This window comes from Terrapene carolina, unplaced genomic scaffold (genome assembly GCF_002925995.2).
Source record: "Terrapene carolina triunguis isolate 2854851 unplaced genomic scaffold, T_m_triunguis-2.0 Scaffold29806, whole genome shotgun sequence".
NCBI lineage: Eukaryota > Metazoa > Chordata > Testudines > Emydidae > Terrapene > Terrapene triunguis.
The window spans coordinates 6,470-28,068 of record NW_020694157.1 but is presented as its reverse complement, the minus strand read 5'-3'; the positions used below and the strand labels follow the sequence as shown (position 1 = coordinate 28,068).

At 51.0% G+C, this 21,599-nt stretch overlaps 1 protein-coding gene across 1 annotated transcript; it reads left to right on the top strand.

Moving 5' to 3' along the window:
• The first annotated feature begins 17,443 nt into the window (after positions 1-17,443).
• On the top strand, positions 17,444-18,712 carry LOC113409119 (interferon-inducible GTPase 5-like). The gene is made up of 2 exons (XM_026662714.1): positions 17,444-17,471; positions 17,502-18,712. The coding sequence occupies exons 1-2, from the start codon at positions 17,444-17,446 to the stop codon at positions 18,710-18,712; spliced, it is 1,239 nt and encodes a 412-aa protein (XP_026518499.1).
• Positions 18,713-21,599: the final 2,887 nt, after the last annotated feature.

Below are 21,599 nucleotides of genomic sequence, written 5' to 3'. Positions count from 1 at the left end.
GCAGCTTCATGGCGCCTGCTTGTTCCTAGCCCTGCTCCAGCCTGGCTTCTCTCCAGGGAACCTGCCTCGACCTGCAGCCCCAGGTCCTGATTTCTGGCGGGGAGTAACACACAAGCAAACCAGCCCCAGAACTTGTATTAGAGTCCAAACGTGGATCGGGGCCCCATGTAGCACTAGGCACTGCCACACCCTGACCGAAATCAGGGCTGCATATCAAGATCCAGGGTCCCGGGGCGCTGGGTGCTGCACTAACCCAGTGAGACATTCCCCTGCCCCTAAGAGCGTCTGATCTATTTAACATCATCCTTCTGATCTGGAAGAGGGGAGCAATTTGTTAGTTACATGCCTAGATACGAAATTGGGAAGAAGGCAAACACGTGTGAGAAATAATCCACAGAGAGCTAGAGAGTTAAGAAATAATGAGAGGTCTATGAAATAAACATGCCTAACTCATTCTTTTGAACTGGTTTTCCTTCTTCTGTGAAAATAGCGCTGCTTACAAGTGGGACTTTACCTTTTTTGCTAGGCTTCTGGGCAATATTTCTGGGATCCTTTTCCTTTGCAGGAGACTTTCCACGGGAGAATTCTGGCTGTTCAGGCTTCTCCCATGCGTGTCTTTCATCCCAGGCTGGTGTCTAGAAAAGATTCACATTGGAGTGAATAGAAAGGGTGCGTTTACACTGCAATCGGCACAACTCTGATTGCACTAGCTTGTTAAAAATACTGGCGTGGCTGCAGGCGGTGGCTCAGGCTAGCTACCCCAGGACATGTCTAGGATCTTGGACGGGACTGTACAGGGGGCCACTGCTTGGGTCTCCGTGGCCCCGCTGCTAGGGGCTAGCTGCATCGGAGCTGACATGTGCACCTCTGCCCACGCTGCGAACGACACGTCCCAGCTGCAGTGTGGATGAAACCTCTGCTGGGCTAACTGGAGTGAAGGTAGGAAAGGCATAAAACCGTATCCTCCACCAGAAGACCTTGGCGAAATCCTTGAGGCAGATGAGCGAGGCAAGGCTGGGAAGTCATAAGCTAAAGCAAGAGTCTGGTGCCCCATTTCTTCAAAATCTCAACAGGGAGGGAAGCCGGAGACCCCTTTCCTCCTCCTTTGGGCCTGGCTGCAGATTGCTCTGGCTGCACTGCGGAGGCCTAATCCAACAGGCTGGTGTTTACTGGGTGCATTACCGTGTCGCATGGACTGGGTGGGGCCGGTAAGAACTAAGGTGGCCAGTTCTTTGCGCCAGCCCCCTGCATGGTCTCTTCACCTCAGCTTCACTCCTCTGACTCCAGTCCCCTCAGCACCCCTGTCCCCCCCTTGTCCATTCCCTGGTGCTAACGAAACACACCTCGTTTGCGGCCATCCCATCGCTCGTGCGTTCTCCCCCGTCCCAACCGTGTCTGTCTGGCCTATTTAACAATAGTCTTTCATTGTTTCCTTGCCCTCCCCTGTCCGTCTGGCTGTCTCCAGCTGGTGTCTCTTGTACATAGACTAGAAGCTCTTCGCGGCAGGGACTCTCTTTGTTCTGTGTTTGTGCAGCACCTAGCGCGCTGGGGTTCAGGGTCAGGATGGGGTGCCTGGGCACTACCGTGATACACCTAATAAAGGGCACTAATAATTTACAGCGCCCAGCACAGTGGGGCCCTGCACCAGGATATGGGCATGTGGGTGCTACCGTAATGCACCTAATAAAGGGCAGTAATAATGTACAGTACCTAGCACAGTGGGGTCCCAGGCCGGGTTAGGGGTGCTACTGTAATGCACCTAATAAACAATAAGTTTTTATTATTAGGAGTTAGACCTGATGACCTTTGCAGTCCCTTTTAACCCTATGGGGCTATGATTCCATTATTATTATTATTATTATTATTTATTATCACAACATTTCAATTTTCTGCTGTAATTTTCTAAACAAAATAAAATTCAATTCAAACTGAATATTTTCATTCTCAAAATGTTGATTTGTTTCCCTTTTTTTAATTTTCAGGGAGTGGGTTTTCCCCCCTTTTTTGGTGCCCCCCGTTTTTGGCATTGGATAAAGGCAGGGAAAGGTTTTTCAGCTAGAAGCCCAGTCGGCCCAGTGGCTAATCTGCTACTGATCTTGACAGATCAAAAGGAATTGATCACAGAACTAAAAATGCGTGGCTGTTTTAGATGCAAGTGGTCATGACTTGATCACATTTGTCGTGTGCAATGAGAATAAAGTCCCAACCAGTAATATAGATACAGGGTGTTTTAATTATGTATCAGCTGGCAGAAAGAATGTAAAGAGAAAACGGTGAATGATAATTGGGAACGGTTTAAGAACATTTTACTAGATGCCCAGAAAACCACAATCCCAGATGAGAAAGAGTTTAAAAAACCAGCCTGCTTAGAGAGGAAGTGAAAACCGCTTCAAACAATAATATATAACAATTGGAAGAAACGGGAAGTTGATAGCAATGAATATAAATTAGAAGTACATCAGAAGCAGGAAGGCTGCTAAACAACCAGTGGGGCCCCTGGACAATCAAGATACAAAAGGAGCACTTAAAGACTATAAAGTCATTGCAGAGAAACTAAATGAATTCTTTGCTTCAGTCTTCACGGCTGAGGATGTTAGGGAGATTCCCAAACCTGAGCCATCCTTTGTAGGTGACAAATCTGAGGAATTGTCACAGATTGAAGTGTCTTTAGAATAGGTTTTGGAATTGATAAACTTAACAGTAACAAGTCACCAGGACCACATGGCATTCACCCAAGAGGTCTGAAAGAACTCAAATGTGAAATTGCGGAACTATTAACTATGGTTTGTAACCTGTTCTTTAAATCAGCTTCTGTACCCAATGACTGGAAGATAGCTAATGTAACATCAATATTTAAAAAGGACTCCAGAGGTGATCCTGGTAATTACAGACCGGTAAGTCTAACGTCTGTACCGGGCAAATTAGTTGAAACAACAGTAAAGAATAAAACTGTCAGACACATAAAATAACATAAATTGTTGGGGAAAAGTCAACATGGTTTCTGTAAAGGAAAATCGTGTCTTACTAATCTATTAGAGTTCTTTGAAGGGGTCAACAAACATGTGGACAAGGGGGATCCAGTGAACATAGTGTACTTAGATTTCCAGAAAGCCTTTGACAAGGTCCCTGACCAAAGGCTCTTATGTAAATTAAGTTGTCATGGGGTAAGAGGGAAGATCCCTTTCATGGATTGAGAATGGGTTAAAAGACAGGGAACAAAGGGTAGGAATAAATGGTAAATTCTCAGAATGGAGAGGGGTAACTAATGGTGGTGTTCCCCAAGGGTCAGTCCTAGGACCAATCCTGTTCAGCTTATTCATAAATGATCTGGAGAAAGGGGTAAACAGTGAGGTGTCAAACTTTGCAGACGATACTAAACTGCCCAAGATAGTTAAGACCAAAGCAGACTGTGAAGAACTTCAAAAAGATCTCACAAAACTAAGTGATCAGGCAACAAAATGGCAAATGAAATGTAATGTGGATAAATGTAAAGTAATGCACACTGGAAAAAATAACCCAAACTATACATACAATATGATGGGGGCTAATTTAGCTACAACAAGTCAGGAAAGAGATCTTGGAGTCATCGTGGATAGTTCTCTGAAGACGTCCATGCAATGTGCAGTGGCAGTGAAAAAAGCAAACAGGATGTTAGGAATCATTAAGAAAGGGAGAAAGAATAAGACGGAGAATATCTTATTTCCCTTATATAAATCCATGGTATGCCCACATCTTGAATACTGCGTACAGATGTGGTCTCCTCATCTCAAAAAAGATATACTGACATTAGAAAAGGTTCAGAGAAGGGCAACTAAAATGATTAGGGGTTTGGAATGGGTCCCATATGAGGAGAGATTAAAGAGGCTAGGACTTTTGAGCTTGGAAAAGAGGAGACTAAGGGGGGGTTATGACAGAGGTATATAAAATCATGAGTGGTGTGGAGAAAGTGAATAAGGAAACTTTATTTACTTGTTCCCATAATATAAGAACTAGGGGCCACCAAATGAAATTAATGGGCAGCAGGTTTAAAACAAATAAAAGGAAGTTCTTCTTCACACAGCGTACAGTCAACCTGTGGAACTCCTTGCCTGAGGAGGTTGTGAAGGCTAGGACTATAACAGGGTTTAAAAGAGAACTAGATAAATTCATGGAGATTAAGTCCATTAATGGCTATTAGCCAGGATGGGTAAGGAATGGTGTCCCTAGCCTCTGTTTGTCAGAGGGTGGATATGGATGGCAGGAGAGAGATCACTTGATCATTGCCTGTTAGGTTCACTCCCTCTGGGGCACTTGGCATTGGCCACTGTTGGCAAACAGGATACTGGGCTGGATGAACCTTCGGTCTGACCCAATATGGCCATTCTTATGTTCTTATGTTAAGCTAGGCATTGTAGAAAATTGATGAGGGAAGCAAATGGACAAAAAGAGAAATATATGGCCTCCAGAATTAAGACAGTAAGAAGAAGATCACTTACATGGGGAATAAATACCTACATGGGAAATAGAAAATTGATAACAGAGGGCTCTTCAGTCGAGCAGAAAAAGGAAGTTGAAGCTAGACAAACTCAGACTGGAAATAAGGTTTAACCGTGAGAGCAATTAATCATTGGAACAAATTACCAGGGGTTGTGATGAATTCTCCATCACTGGCAATTTTAAAATCAAGATTGGATGTTTTTCTAAAGGATCTGATTGGGGCAGTTCTCTGGTCTGCGTTATCCAGGAGGTCAGACCAGATGATCAGAGTGGTCTCTTCTGGCTGGAATCTATGCATTTCTGAGCAATTATAAACTCCTCACAGTCCATCCAGGCGCCGGGTGCCTGCACCCTGACATTCGGTGTCAGAAAACAATCAGCCTTAAAAATTCTGGTGGAGAAGGGGAGGCAAGGAATTTTTTTTCTTCGTGTCTGGAGATCGCTGAGTGCAAATGAAGAGCAACAAGAATGATTAAAGGTCTTGAGAACATGACCTATGAAGGAAGGCTGAAAGAATTGGGTTTGTTTAGTTTGGAAAAGAGAAGACTGAGAGGGGACATGATAGCAGTTTTCAGGTATCTAAAAGGGTGTCATAAGGAGGAGGGAGAAAACTTGTTCACCTTAGCCTCTGAGGATAGAACAAGAAGCAATGGGCTTAAACTGCAGCAAGGGAGGTCTAGGTTGGACATTAGGAAAAAGTTCCTAACTGTCAGGGTGGTTAAACACTGGAATAAATTGCCTAGGGAGGTTGTGGAATCTCCATCTCTGGAGATATTTAAGAGTAGGTTAGATAAATGTCTATCAGGGATGGTCTAGACAGTATTTGGTCCTGCCATGCGGGCAGGGGACTGGACTCGATGACCTCTTGAGGTCCCTTCCAGTCCTAGAATCTATGAATCTATGAAAATGTAATTAAACAGAGGGATTTCAAACAGGCAAAAGAAAAATGCTCAAAGCAGCGTAAACGCTCCCCACATCTGTAATGAAGACGCCTCCCCACAGACGCGCCAAGGAGAGAAAAATGTTTTGAAACTCACCTGCCGGGACTCTAGAGTCTGTTTGGTATCATCCACTCTTAAGTCCCACAAGAAATAGGCTTCCGGCTGCGCTCTTCCCTCCTCATAGTCAGCCTCCAATCCAAAGGCGTGTTTGGATGGCCTCAGTTTCCATCGGCCGGGAAGACGACGCATTTTAATGATGATAAGCATTACCAACAGGGAAAGAGGAAGAAGAAGAAGAGGAAGAGGTGCCCAATAGAACCAGACACACCTGGCACCTGTAAGAAATGTGGGGGGGAAAGAAAAATCCACAAAACCCAGAATGCTTCTGTGAGCGCAGCAGGGTCCCAGGAAACCCCCGCCCTCCCCCCAAGAGGTGCTGGGAATTGCAGACACCTTTCCCACTGCCACGAGCCCAGGGGATCTCAAATATTGTCAGAGCTGCACAGAGAGATCATACCTCTCCTCCCATTTGCCTGTAGGGTTCCCTCCTTTCTAATTGCTGGTAACCAGACCCGTGAGGAGGCCATGCCCCTTCTTCATCTCTTCCCAAGGCCCCACCCCATTGCTTGCTCCTCTCCCCACATCTCTCACTGGATCGTCTCATGGGGCCTGCCAGCAGGTAGGAGGTGGCCTTGGTCGAGCAGGAGCTGGTGCGGGGTAATGACCCAGTGCCTCCGTCCACCCCGTGGTAACCGGACTTTTGGTTTGGGTGCCATTGAGGGTTGCCAGGTCCCAGAAAACCACCCAGACAGAGAAGCCAAAAACAAGACTGCCTGGATAAAAACAAGACCGTTGGCAACCCTATTTGCCTGTGCTTGGCCCCTCTCACCCCTTCCCCTTTGCTACTACTGAGATTCACCAGCGATCACCTGGGCCCCCATCTACCATCTCGCTGAGCCATCCAGCTCCGCTCCCCAGTGGGTTACGGTGATGTGAGAACCCACCGCCGCGTGGAGCTGTTCCTAGCGGCCCAGCTGCCCGGACCCTGGGACTCGTGCGGTGCCCTGTAAGAGGAGCCCTACCCTTCTCCACGGTCACTCTCATCCGCATGGAAAATGTGCCCAGTTGGGGCTTGACGTGGCAGGTGTAGACCCCGTCATCCGCCAGCTGGACGTTCTTGAGTCTCAGGGACGCAATTCCCTCGTGGAATCTCTCTGGATACAGCTGGGTCCGGCCCAGGTAAGCCTTATTCTGTCTCAGCATCTGGTCCCTCCCATTATAGTATGTGTGAACCAGGAGATCCCGTCCCTCCGCTGTTTCCTTCTTCCAGGTGATGTTCAACAGCTGGAGGTTTCGCTCAGGTTCGAAGGAGCAGCTGAGAGTGATGTCCTCCCCTTCCTGAACTACAATGGGCGACTCTCGTTGTCTTGCCCCTTAAAAAGAAAAATCAATATTTTTTGTTGAGTTTTTCAAACATCAAGCAGTGGCTCATGCACACATGACATGCATACACTGTAGTCTAAAAAGTAACCACAACACAGCCTGCACCCGTTTTCCATTTCACCCCAAAATCTGTAACTGCAAAACCTGAGTGGATTAGCAGAAGGGGAGATGGTGGTTAATACTGGAGCGAGTGATGGAGGGTGTCAGAGAAGCTTTGGTATCAAAGCCATGGATGCACCAAGACAGCATGAGGGGATTTCCAAAGGGATTCAGGTGCCTACAGATGCAGAGAGGTGCTTTTGAGAATCCCTCTACGTGCCTAACTCCCTCGACTTCAATGGGAATTAAGCAACAAAAAATGGAAAAAAAAATTGGGGGGGGGGGTGTGACAATTTGCATTTAGTTGAAAAGCTGTTTTCCTCCCAACAAACGTTTGAACGGCATCTTTTTGACCAGCTGTAGCCTCAGAGGCCAGCAAAGCCCATTGTAGGCGGTATCATACTCAGCACTGTCAGCGATGTCTCCTCAGACCACGGGCCCAGCTCAGAGTTGACGAAGCAGCTATAAGACCCCTCGTCCTGAATGTGAACATCCCTCAGTCTCAGGGACGCGTCCCCTTTGGCGAATCCTTCTGGATCCAGCTGCGTCCGCCCCCTGTAAGCCTCAGATTGTTTCTCCATTCCCAAAGAGTAGCTGTGGACCAGCAGATCTGGTCCATCGGCTCTTGGCTTCTTCCAGGTGACGTTCACTTGTTGATTTGCTGCCAAGCCGAGTGTGGGAAAGGTGCAGCTCAGGGTGACATCCTCGCCGCACTGAGCTGTGATGGATGACTGTGACATGATCACCCCTGAAAGGAAAGCAAGGGTCAGTATTAGAGTGTTAAAATGACAAGCTATCTCTTTAACGGGTAAGAGGTTTCCAGGTCCTAATCAAAAGCTGGGGGTCTGCAGGGAAGTGTGCGATCATCAGTCAGTCTGCAAAGAGCCAGCCTAGAGTAAGGTGGGTTGAGCAGCCTGCTTTGTCTCTCTCTGGTTTTGGTTCTTCTGTGTCAGGGTTCTGGAGCCTAAGAAATAAGTTTGTGTTATGTCACAATCTTCCCGTAAGTGGATTTGATGTTTGTTTCTAACTTCTCTATTTGTATGCTGTCAACAGAACATCTTTCACTTTCAGAACGAGTCTCTCTCCGCCCGTACATTTTTCGGCCCTAATTGACACGGAAGCTGCTTTGTGCCCCTCTGACTGCATGAAGGGATCTGAAAATGGGTGAAAATTACAGGGCCAGTGTGGGACTCGGGGGAACCAAGAACCAGAAGCGTAGATGTTAAAGCCAGAATGGACCATTATGACCATCTGCACAACATAGGCCAGAGAAACTCATTTCCTGGCCTGCTTTTGCTTGGTTAAACAAGCCAAGCTTTTCCAGTCTCCTCTCATAAGATCAGCTCTCCATTCCTCTGATCATCCTAGCAGCCCTTCTCTGCACCTGGCCCAGGCCGGATTCATCTTCCCTGAGCAGAATTGGACGCAGTTTTCCAGATGAGGTCTCCCCAGTGCCTCGTACGCTGGCATGAATGTTTCTCCCAGAGCGTGACAAGGGCAGCGTGTTACAGGGACCAACATCATTTGGAAGTGGGGAGTACAGGGGCAGGGGGAGAAAAACAGTCACAGCTCCGGGCCAGCGGTAAAATGTCTCCAAATCCAGATGGGACAAACGGCAAAACATTTTGTTAATGCTAGTGTGGCCATATTTTCCCAAAGGGAAAACGGGACACCGCATGGGGCTGGCCCATGGCCCCCCGCCGCCCACCCGCGTGGGGCCAGCCTCAGGCCTCCCTCAAACCCCTGCACGCGGGGCTGGCCCAAAACCCCCTGTCACCTGCCCACGTGGGGCTGGGCTGGCTGGGCCCCAGCCGCTCTCCTGAGCCCTCCCTCCCATGCAGGGCTGGCGGTGCCACTCGTCCCCCCCTCCCCACAGGTTCCTCCGTGCCCTGCTAGGGTTCGCGCCCCACTTTTTTGACACAACTGTGCATTTGTCCAGTTTGCTCTTGCTAGCTGAGCCAGGACAGGACTTAAAAATGGGACTCCCTCGGCCAAAGCGGGACGTGTGGTCACCCTGGTTAATGCAGAGTTAAGGATGCCCGGTGATAGCTCCTGCCTTACCAGAATGTCGAGTTCAACAAAACTCAGGCTTCTGAAAGCCAGGAAATACTGAGTTAAGGTCAACACCCATTTAACCTTAACTCTGGCCCCTGGAGTTGACATGGCAAGAGAATGATCGGTGTGCACGCTAGTTGCCTTCAAAGGGTGGGGTGTAGCTGTATTGAACGGTGGAGGGATTAGTTGGAGCAGCGTGGGAGAGCTGTGAGTGTGATGTGTGTGGGATCTGGGATTGAGCCCCTCCACGGGTGTGATCAAAGGACCGAGGCGCACGTGTCCAAGCCTGCGTCATTCCAATCAGAACTGTACCGAACTGGGGACTTACTGTAGAGGGTCCACAGAGCGAGCGAGTGAAATGACAATGCAGGGCCGGTTCCCATTACGCTGCAGGCTGTTGGACATCTGCAAGAGAAGGAGCAACATGCTCTGAAAGGCATTCGGGGCAGGATCCGGCCAGTTTGACGCTGACAAACCGATTCTCAGCTCGGCCCAGCAGGGTCCTAGCGAAATGTCTCTACAAACCTAGAGAAACTAATAGAGACTGAAGCCAGGTCTATGCTACAAACGTACATCGATATAACCACCTTGCTCAGGGGGGTGAAACATCCACCCCCCTGAACCACGCACTTACACCGACTGAACCCCTCGTGTAGACAGTGCTATGCCGGGCTTCTCCTGTTGACGTAACTACCGCCTCCTGGGGTCTTACAGCGAATGTGAATTACATTACCTCCCATTTATACGACCAAACCGCTGTGAAGTGCCCTTTGAGAATCCAGCACTACCATTCTGAATTGTTGGCATTTTTACACTTAGTTTGCACCAGGGTAAATGAGGACCAAGGGTGCAAGGAGAATCCGGATTTGGATTTTGCTACACAGACTTTGCTATCGAGTCTACACTTGCGAGGGTGTAATTCTGAGTGTGGGCCATGTCTAAACAGCCACGCGAAGGTGTAAGTACCAGAGGTCCCCAAACTGTGGGGCACGGAGGAATGTTTTGGGGGGAGGGCGGTGGGCCAGGGCCAGCCCCCACAGGGGCAGGGAGGAAGCAACACCCAGCCCCGCTCTGCCCCCATCTCAGCTTCAGGCCCACCCCCAGCCTCAGCCCCTGGCTGCGGCTCTGCTCCCAGCACCAGCCTCGGCCCCCTCACCCCTTCCACATCCCCCCCCCACCCCAGAAGTGTGGCCATGTTCCCAGCCCTGGCTTGGGGCGGGGGGCGGCAGACAGGGGTAAGTGGGGGATCTGACCCTGAAAAGTTTGGGGACCACTGGTTTAGATACATACTGGGGATTCGGGGCTTCTCCCCCTCCCTTCCACCGAGCCACAAAAGTCTTCCCCCATCTCCACATGTTGCTAGGCATCATCATCCCCCAAAGGTCGGGGTCCCCCTGACTAAATCCACAGGCCACGTGAAGCTGTTACAGCCGTGATCCCGTTAGAACAGCAGAGATCGGTTCTGTGTAGAGCCATTAACGTGCAGTTCAGTGTTTAGCAGCCATTTTCGAGGTGCCTTAGAAACATATTTTGGAGAAAATCCCAGCAACAAAACAGCCCCACGTGGGAGGGGAATCTCTTACCTTCCACCCCAAAGGCATCAAACCCTCCGATCTTCTCGGTGTGCTGGGAGAAATGGAATAATCCCTGTTTGTCCCACCGGCACCCGCCCCATCTCTCCCCCCGACAAGTGCAGCCTCTGAGGAACTGGGAAAGTGAAAGTAAACAGGCAACCGTTTATTGAACCAGCACAAACTTCACGCAGCAGCACTGGACAGCCAGCTAGTATAGCGAAAGGAGGCACTGCCCTGGAACGTGCGTCCTGAACGCCACGAAGTGATGAAGCCCTAATGTCGGCGGATGGCGCTTTATGGATTCCGGACTGGACCCTCGAGGCCTTGTCTACACACAGAGAAGCTACACGTCTTCAGCTGATGCATTTCAATTGCTTCTTAAATGCTTTAAGAGGGTCCATGCAAGGGTTTACACTCAATCAGTTACATCGTTTAAACAAAGAAACCTGAAGTTAAATCACTTCAGCTCTGTTTCATCCCTGTAAAATCGTTGCCCAGATGTTCTGAAAGGTTCCCCTGGCACACAGCAGCCTTGATCTCCGATACTCAAGACCAGCAGGGTTGGCAGCACTCGGTGCTTGGGTGGGACACCAGAAAATTTACGGTGGCTCCAGGGTGTGGGGTAGGTGACTCAGTAGGGGACGCTCTCCCCTTGCAGTCAGTGCAATGAACCAGGGCAACACTAGAGGCGCTGTGCTGTGGGGGGCGCTCTCCTGTGGCAGGCAGGGCTGGTCCTAATGCCCCAGGGTTTTGGGGGGGGGGGTGCTCTCCCCTTGTAGTCAGTGCAATGAACCAGGGTGGTGCTAGGGGGCGCTGTGCTGCAGGGGAGTGGGGTGGGGGGCGCTTTCCCATGGCAGGCAGGGCTGGCCCTAATGCCCCAGAAAGGCACTAGGGGGCGCTGTGCTGCAGGGCGTGGGATGGGGGCTTTCCCTGACTGTCAGGACAGTCTCCAATGCCCCAGGGCGGTGCTGGGGGGGCTATGCTGCAGGGGAGTGGGGTGGGGGGCGCTATCCCCTTGCACTCAGTACAATGAACCAGGGTGGTGTTAGGGGGCACTGTGCTGCAGGGCATAGGGTGGGGGCTCTCCTCTGGCAGTCAGGACTGGCCCCAATGACCCAGGGAGGCGCGGGGGGGGGGGGGGGGGGGGGGGGGGGCGGGGGGGGGGGGCTGAACAGACCTATTTGAGCACCTCTAGCAGTTAAAGTGTTACTGCTTTCTGTATGTTTGCCAGCTGCTGAGCTGGGGTTTCCTGTTTGTTCTGGAAGGGGAAATGGGTGGGAACATGTGTTCAGAGCTAATACTGCCCTCTGCAGGCTGACAGATGACATAAACACACTGGACTTGGATGGCTAAACTCAGGGCTTCCAATTCCTTCTCATCATGGAAAGGTGCAGAACTCATGGGTGATTCGCAGCTTCTTTGATAAGGGACGTTCCTTTTTTTGGACCCTAATGTGTCTCCATTCTGCTCCCTCCCCCAACACACATGCAGAGTGTCTCTTGGTTTTTTTATTGTATTTGCATTTCAAAACACAAAAACCTGCAGTCACAGTGCTAGCAAGTGGTGTTAGCTCACACATTTATTAGCTGCTGATGTATTATTTTGTCCCTCCTTTGGGAGTCTATTGGTTTTACTTTTAGATACTGGCAGGGTGAAATGAAGCTGTTTGCTCTGTAAATAATACATAGAATATCAGGGATGGAAAGGACCTCAGGAGGTCATCTAGTCCAACCCGCTGCTCAAAACAGGACCAATCCCCAGACAGATTTTTGCCTCAGATCCCTGAGTGGCCCCTTCAAGGATTGAACTCACAACCCTGGGTTTAGGAGGCCAATGCTCAAACCATTGAGCTATCCCTCCTCCCGTATGGGAATTGAATAATATCCAAATAAACAAGAACCAGGAATAAACATTTCAAAAGTGCCTTAGGAGCTAAGGGCTGGATTTTCAAAGGGATTTAGGTGCCCGAGGATGCAGAAAGGCACCTAGTGGAGTTTTTGGAAGTGCTCCAGCAGGGTAGCCACCCAACTCCCATTGATTTCCAACCTCTCTTTGCATCTTTAGGTACCTAAATAGCTATGGAAATGTAGCCTTCAGTCACTTATGAAAATAGAATGTTGGTGCCTAAGTCCCGTAGGCTCTGCTATGACCTGAATCAAACAGCCTCCATTGTCCACCTGCTCTCTCTGAGAAGTCTCCATTGTATCCAGTTCCTGGGAAAGTCCTTGGGAGTGTGAATTCCCTTTAATGGCCCATCAGCGCATCTGGCTCCTCCATTGCTGCACCTGAAAGGCTGGTTGTGGGTGTTCCCAATAAGGCAGCCCTCCCCAGAAACCTTCTGGAAAGGATTGTAGAGAACCTCCATGAAAGTTTCCTAGAGATCTCCATGGAGGATTCCTGGGCCATCCCTGTGCACATAAACAGCCTTTTTGGGGGAGAACCCTCTGCGTGGCTAGGGCGGCCACTGGGAATCAGATACCCACTGCACCTCACTTTTCCTTCATATTAAACATAAAATATAAGAGAACGTAACCCCTACAGTTTCATTGGAATTGCATCCTCACCAGAGGTACCTTCCCCAGCATCACACCTGACCACAATGCTGTTCTGGGAATGGCTGGACTGCTCCGGGGTTAAAAATAGCTCCTGGCTCTCAGGAAGAATGGATCCCCTGCTCGCCTGCCTTCCATTCTCCTCCTGCTGCTCTTTGTCCACAGTGTCCTCCTCGTTGTTGCCTGAAGTGGCCTGGGACTCCCGGGAGGTATCCATGCTGTATTTTGGGGCAGTGGTGGGGTCGCCACTGAGAATCGCATGCAGCTCATTGTAGAACCAGAACGGCTGTTCGCCTCCCTTGTCTTCTGGTACCCCTGCCTGCTGAAGTGCTTTGGTTTTCACGCGGCACTGCTGTGTGTCCCGGGTGTAGCCTGTCTCCCCCATGCCCCACGTGATCTTTGCGTAGATGTCGACATTTCTTTGGCTGGATGGGAGCTCTGCCTGCACAGACTCTTCTCCCCACACAGCAATAAGATCCACCACCTCCTGTGTAGTCCAGGCTGGGGCGCGTTTGGAGCGTTGAGTCACCATGCTCAGCTCGCCACACTGATCACACAGGAAATGAGAATTCAAACATTCCCAGGGCTTTAACCGGGAAGCGGCTGTTGCCTGTGTACCGGGCTGCCGTGCAGTGGAGCTGAAAACAATCTCTGTAGCGGTCACAGCGGAACATTGTGGGACACCGCCAGGAGGCCAATTCAGTCGACGTACACAACGCTGCGTCTACACTGCCTGTCTGTCGACCCATCAACGTCGAATTCATTACGTAATTAAGTCAACACTACAGTCGGATTAGGTTGGCGGAAGAGACCTCACAGTGTAGATGCATACATTATTAGATCAATGTAAGGCGGCTTCCTTTGACCTAACTTTGTCATGTAGACCAGGCCTTAATTAATTAATACAACGGGAGCTTCATCGCCACTCATCAGCAGGTCTGCACTGCCCTAGCGAGATGGCCCAGAGGGCAGCTCACAGTCTGGCCTGGGATCCAGGCCACCAGGGGGTGGGTGTGTTACTGGCTGTCCATGGGGCCCAGATGTTGTTGGGGCGGAAAAGGGAATGGAGCCAGGATCAGGGGGACACAGAGTCCAGAGAGAGACAGGCAGTATGGGAGGGGTAAGAAACTAGGGGCTGAGGGCACCAGGGATGGACAGGAGGGGTCTGGGACAGTAAAAGGGGCAGTGACATAGGGGGATGATTTGGGGCAGGCGGGGGGATGAATTGTTTTTACGTGTGGCAATTTGCACCCCTCCCTGGGAGCAGGTCAGGGTTAGAAGTAAGGGAAGGAATGATGGTGGGTTGGAAGCCAGGCCCTCACGCTCTGTCAAATGACAGAACCCCTTGTTCAAGGAGACTCTATGAAGAGCCAGAGGGGAAGCTGTGGTCGGGGCTTCGCAGAGCAGGGGGCTCCTGCCTGGGACGCTTCACTCTGAGGAGGGGTGTTTGAACGGAGAAACTCCTGTGTGTGGTGTTGGGTGAGGAGCCCAGAAGAAGGGAAACTGAGGCAGGGTGCTGCGGTGCCACTGCACCCACAAAGGGATGCTCATGGGGCAGCTGGCCCGGTTACCTGGAGGCTCTGGGTGCAAAGAGAGAGCACAGAAGTTGCTGAGGGGAGTTTTGGTGGCGTTTTTATCAACAAGGTGAGGTGGAAGTCCAAGCAGTCATGGCCCCTGTCCCATTACTGTGGTCACCTCCTGCTGCAGATAACTTCTCTGTATGTTTATGCAAAGCTGATGCACTGGCCTGGCTTTTTCAATGTTGGTGACTAATTGCCAGGAGGGGTGTGACCCCGATAACAAAACCCCTGCACTTTGCTCCTGCCTCGTCAGAAGAAAGCTGGGAGCTGCTGTGGCTGCAAGGCGGAGGAATCTCTGAGGTATCCGGCGAGGGGAGGGGAAGAGGGGCACAAGGGAAATGATGAGGAGCCCTGGAGGGCGCCTGAGGGGCCGGGTGGGGCAAGGCAGAGTTGTGGAGCTCTGAGGTACCGGGCGGGGGAATTATAGGGTGGGAGGAAGGTACCGAGGGACTAGGGAGATTCTCAGTTACACTAAATCCCCTTCATGCTGCCCGAGGGGTGAGATTTCGGACCCTGCATTTCTCTCCACAAAATCCAAAGGCTGTTTCTGTCATTTACAAGGCCCGAAAATGAGGCATTAAGGACGTCAGAAATCTCCCACCCCCCACAGAACGCATATAAAAATACAACCACCCCGGGCCGGTGCAAGGATATTTTGCACCCTAGGTGAAACTTCCACCTTGTCCCCCCACCCCCACAGAATCAGAATCCTGCCCCAATAACAGAGAAACGGGGGATCCCACACCAGCCAAAGTAACCACTTTCAGTTGTTGTTGTCCCAGGCTAGGCGGGTGGGTGTGCCTATACAAACAAGATCATCCCCTGGAGTTCTTTTCCACCCTCGCCATAATTCACCACCAGATGTCAGGGTAGAGCTCATCCTGACTCTGCTTACATCTACACGCTAAAAGCCCCTGTAAATCTCTTGAAGTTTAAGTTCAATGCACCGGTTCCTGCCAGAGCTGGTGCAAGGATATTTTGCGCCCTAGGCAAAACTTCCACCTTGCCCCCCCACACACACATCGGTTCATTGAGGGGCAAATCCCAATGAGCCTTTATAGACCCCAGGGGCCAGCCGTGCCCAGGGGCTGCTCCCCAGACCAGGTTCCCCCCTCCCCAGCCCCTGAACTCCCCTGGAGGGTGCACAGCCCCCCCGCGAGCCCTCCCCACCCCACCCCGGCGGCCCCCGCCCCAAGTCCACTCACTGGCTTTGCCGGGCTTGGGCCGCTGCAGCAACTCGGCAGGGAGGAGCCACCTCCTGGAGGCTCCTGGGGGCTCCTACAGCAGATGCATGTGGGAGGAGGCCCCCATGCACCCCTCCAGCTCCCCCCTCACTGCGCTCGGGCTCTGCGGCTCCTGGGACTATGAGCCACCGCCACCGCTGCCCCTCCTGGAGCAGGCTCAGGGCCCTGCACCCCCGGGTGTTGGTACCTCCCTTGTCATTGTCTCTGGAGAGTCAGTATCTGGGCGCCTCCCAAACCCACAGCATTTTAGTGACAACCATACAATACAATTCTCATAACTTCAGATGTATTCATGATATACATATTTAAATAGAACAGTGACTTTCAGGAGATAATAACCTTTCCGCTGGTACCTCACATGACCTGCTTTATATGCAATATCACAATTATATATAAATGAGGAATATGGGGGTTACAGGCCACGCCCCCAAGGTACAAAATGTCACCATCACTGGAGGTTTTTAAGAGCAGGTTAGACGAACACCTGTCAGGGATGGTGCTTGGTCCCCACCTGACCCGTGAGTGCTTGGTCCTGCCATGAGTGCAGGGGACTGGACTAGATGACCTCTCAAGGTCCCTTCTAGTCCTATGTCTATGATTCTCTCCAAGTAGTTTTTTATTCTGGTTATTGTGGTTTAGGGCTGCAGTGAGGGGAGGGGGATAAATGGGGGTGGTTGATGGGGAGGGGTTGGGGGCCACCTCAGGGGGGAAGGGGTGGAGATTAGAGGGGTGGGACGCTAGTATGGGTGACACACAGGTGAGTGGCAGGGAAAGGGGGAAGGATGAGGGGTGAAGGAGTGTGTCAGCCCCACATAGTCTCCTATCAGGTGTGTACCAGTATCTGGGAATGTCTGAGTCCTTCTCTCGCCCACCCCTCATGTCAGCCAGGGTCTGGGGGGCCCTGCATTCTAGGAGTGCCTGCCCCCCATGTGGGAGTTGGGAACTAGGAGCAGTTTGCTCTCTGGGGGGGTGGTCTGAGCCCTTCTCCCTGCCCCCCCTGTTCCTGTGCTGGGTGGTCCTTGGCTTTCACTCCCATCTCCAACACATCCCGAAAAGCAACACGTACTCCAGACATCATCAGACACCCCCATGGCGACCTCCTGCTCTCCTGGCTCCACATGCAGCACATCTGACAGCCCCATAGTCTACTCCTGGGAGAATTCTGTGCCAAAATATTAAAAATATGCACAGCTCATTAATTATGCACACGTTCAGTAGCGCAGAATTCCCCCAGGAGTAATAGTCCGTACACCGGGAGGTTAACCTGTATTAACAGTGCTTACGGTTTGTTCAGAGTGGGGATGGGGATGGAAGTTTCAGCACACGTACTGGTGAGGGTGAAACCAGCCCCACGGCTGCAAGTCTGTAAGTTGCTACGTGAACAGTTTTATTTTTTTCAGGTTACATTTACACTAACCGAAACATGCCTTTTCCTTTTCTTGTCTTGGGAAGAGGGAATCTCTTGTACGTGCCATGGATATGGAGTCCATCTCAGTGCTCATGAAGGGTCTGGTGTTAATCTCAGCTCCCATGGAAGCTCTGGATCTAGGGTTGGACCCAAAGGAACTCTTCAATGACTCCATAAAGGTGTTTCAGGAGTTCCTGGATCTTTTCAAAGACAAAGGACAGGCGGAAGTGGCTTCTATAGCGCAGGCAGAGCTTGAGTTGTTCAAATCCACCATTCTCAACATTGCAGTCACGGGGGAGACGGGTGCCGGGAAATCGTCCTTCATCAACGCCCTCCGGGGACTGACTGCTGAGGATGACGGGGCTGCCCCAACTGGGGTGACAGAAACGACGGCGGAGCCGACTGTTTATCCCTATCCTAACCACCCCAACGTGAGGCTGTGGGACCTGCCCGGGATTAGCGCCCCAGATTTTGAGCCAAACACGTATCTGGAGCAGGTGAACTTCGAACGCTATGACTTCTTTGTGATCATCGCTTCGGAGCGCTTCAAATGCAACCACACGGCCCTGGCCCAGGAGATCGAGAGGATGGGGAAGAGGTTCTATTTTGTGCGCTCCAAGGTGGATGAAGACTTGCGCAATGAAGAAAGGGATCACCCTAGAACATTCAGTCAGGAGAGCGTCCTGCAGCGACTCAGGATGGACTGCAGGAAACACCTGCAAAAGGCAGGGATCAGCAACCCAAAGATTTTCCTTCTCTCCAGCTGTGAATTCACCAAGTATGATGCTCCTGGCCTGGTCAAGACTTTGCAGGATGATCTCCAAGGTCTGCAGAGACTTGCCTTTCTGCTCAGTCTGCCAAACCTGTCTGCCGAAATCATAGAGGAGAAGAAAGCTGCCATGCAGAAGCTGATATGGCTAATATCCCTCGCATCGGCTTTAGTCAATGTCATTCCTATCCCGCAGCTCTCTGTTGCTTGTGATATTAGAATCCTGCTAGGATCCATGATTGCCTTCTACAAGTACTTCGGCCTAGATGACGGCTCCTTGGCTAATCTGGCCAGGCAGACTGGGAAACCGATAGCGGAGCTGAAGGCTGTTATCATATCTCCCAGGGAAGAAGAAATAAACAGAGATGTTGTAATCAAACGGCTGCTAAAGGAGGAGAAGGGTTTGCCTAAATTAACGGCAAATCTACCAGTGCTTGGTCCCATGTTAACTGCGGGAATCTCTTTTTTAACCACCTACTTCATGCTGTTGAGCTTTCTCGATGAAGTGGCTGAAGATGCCAAAAGGGTTCGGAAGACCGCTTTGAAGGAAGACGGGAAAAAGCTTAAATGATCAGCAGATGTGTTCATGAATCAGAGACCCAATCCCACATGGAGATTGGGCCACCACAGCCCTAAATGTTAAAAATGAAGCTGAAAAGAAGCTGCCATTTCATTCTTTAATTTCCCACAGTGAGTCAGGTTTCTAGGCTTTCTGTTCGACTTGTTAGGGTAGCCAAACCATTTGTTTAAAACAGGAAAACCAACAAAATACACCAAGATCCTCAACTAACGTAAATCAATGTAGCAACCAACCTTGCCATCAGCTGCTGTCTTTTTAGTACCCGGCCTGCACGACCTTCCAGCCATTGCCTACAGCAGACTTTGTGCACCTTAAACAATGCCTTTGATTTGAAGAACTGAAGACGACGGCTAATTTGTGTGCTAGCAGCCGGGTTACAAATGAATGAGGGCTCTGGAACAAGCATTTCCCAGTAATGTCACCGCAAGCATTTAAAAATCACCATTCAGGCCCCTCAAAATCATACGATTTTTTAAAATATTTGGCTTTTTTTCATTTGCCTCCTGTTTTGAGAGTTTGCTGGTCACCTTTTCCTGCTGTTCTCCACGGCCACTAAAAACTAGGGCTAGAAACTTCTTTTTAATAAAAATTGAGATTCTCCCGTGATCACACGACTCCAGGAAGCTTTAAAGGAAAATACCAATAATTGCAAGAATCACAAGAGTTTGCAACACTCATATATCGACTGTAACAATGCTGTGTTTTGCATCAGGTGATCGGAGGAGCAATTTAATCATATCATGATCCCAACAGCCTGTGTGAGCCCTTGGTCAATCCAGCATATTGCTACAAGTTGGTTATAGAAGCTAAATTCTATATCAGTGGTTTTCAACCTTTTTTTCTGGTGACCCAGTTGAAGAAAATTGTTGATGCCCGTGACCCAACGGAGCTGGGGATGAGGGGTTTGGAGTGTGGGAGGGGCTCAGGGTTGGGGCAGAGGGTTGGGGTGCGCGGATGAGGGCTGCAGGGTGGGCCTGGGAATGAGGGGTTCAGGGTGTGGGAGGGGTATCTGGGCTGAGGCAGGGGGTTCGGGTGTGGGAGGGGGGTCAGTGCTCTGGGCTGGGGGTGCAGGCTCGGGGGTGGGGCCAGGGATGAGACCTTTAACCGCTGATGGGACTTTTAACGGGCCGGTCGGCAGTACTGACCAGAACCATCGCGACCCAGTGCCTTACATCCCACGACCCAGTACTGGGTCACAACCCACGGTTTGAAAACCACTGTTCTCTATAATCTATAGCCAGGGCAACTGCATTTATGCTGAATCAATAGTTAGTGGGCTTGTTTCTTTATGATTACTACTCGTGCAGATATAGTCGTATCATGTAATAAATTCACTTATAACCTGGATTAAGCCTCTATGTAGATCATGATGACAATGGTCAGAGAGAAAAACCCAGTAGTAGGGAGTCCCATGGGTTAACCCGCTAATTCCCAGTGGCATGGAGTCCCGTGGGTCAACCCCACTAATTCCCAGTGGCAGGGATTCCTGTGGGTTAACCCCGCTAATTCCCAGTGGCAGGGAGTCCCACTGGTTAACACTGCTAATTCCCAGTGACAGGGAGTACCACTGGATAACCACACTAATTCACAGTGGCAGGAAATCCCATGGGTCAACCCCACTAATTCCCAGTGTCAGGGATTCCTATGGGTTAACCCTGCTAATTCCCAGTGGCAGGGAGTCCTGTGGGTTAACCCCACTAATTCCCAGTGGCAGGGAGTCCTGTGGGTTAACCCCACTAATTCCCAGTGGCAAGGAGTCCCGTGGGTTAACACTGCTACTCCCCAGTACCGTAACAAAATGCTTAGGCATCACTTTAAACACAAGACTTCAGTGAGTTTGCTGCTCAAGGGTTTAAAGTTCTGCAGGCCTTTAAATACTTTGCTGAAGCAGGGATCCAAAGAAGGGGGCAGACAGTCCTCCAGGGCGTGCATCCTGTGAGGAGCTTTCAGATCAGTGAGGAAATGGAAGGCGAGAGCAGCCTCGCGACTTCCAAAGAAGCCAAAGCTTTGTCTGGACTAGGGGAAAAGGGGTGCCTTGCTTTAAAATGGGGGATCTTATGGGTGATAGCAACCAGCTGAGCCGTGTCAGAGCTACAACCGGCCTGGCCTGCGTTAGGATGTTAACACCAGTGAGCTCACACACGTGAATAACACCACACCTTTCCTTCTAGTGCAGACAGAGCCCGAAAGTGTGTGTGTCCCTGCTGCGTGGGATGAGCCCTGCTCTGTGTGCGTGTGTGTGTGTGTCCCTGCTGCCCTCTGCTGGGTATGATATGTGTGTGTGTGAGAGTGTTTCTGTTCAGGTTGCCAACTTTCTAATCTCACAAAACCGAACACCCTAGACCCACCCCTTCCACGAGGGCCCACCCCTGCCCCGCCCATTCCCCCGAGGCCTCATCCCCCACTCACTACATTCCCCTTCTCACGGTGGCTCTCCCCCACCCTCACTCACATTCACTGGGCTGGGGCAGGGGGTTGGGGGGCAGGGAGGGTAAGGGCTCTGGGGTGGGGTCAGGGGATGAGAGGTTTGGGGTGTAGGAGGGGGATCCAGGCTGGGGTGTGTGGCCGAGTGCGGGAGGGGATACGGGCTCTGGGCTGGGGGTGCAGGCTCTGGGGGGGGAGCCTGGTATGAGGGGTTCAGGGTGTGGGAGGAGGCTCTGGGTTGGGATAGGGATTTGGGGTGCAGGGTGGGGTGAGGGCTCCGGCGGGGGTGCAGGCTCTGCCAGGACAGGTAGGGACTAGCCTGCCTTAGCCCCGCAACACCGAGGACTGGATTTGGCGGTGCTGATGGGAGCTGCCAGGGTCCCTTTATGACCAGGCGTTGTGGTCGAAAACCAGACACCTGTCAACCCTAGTGTGTGTGTGTGTGTGTGTGTGT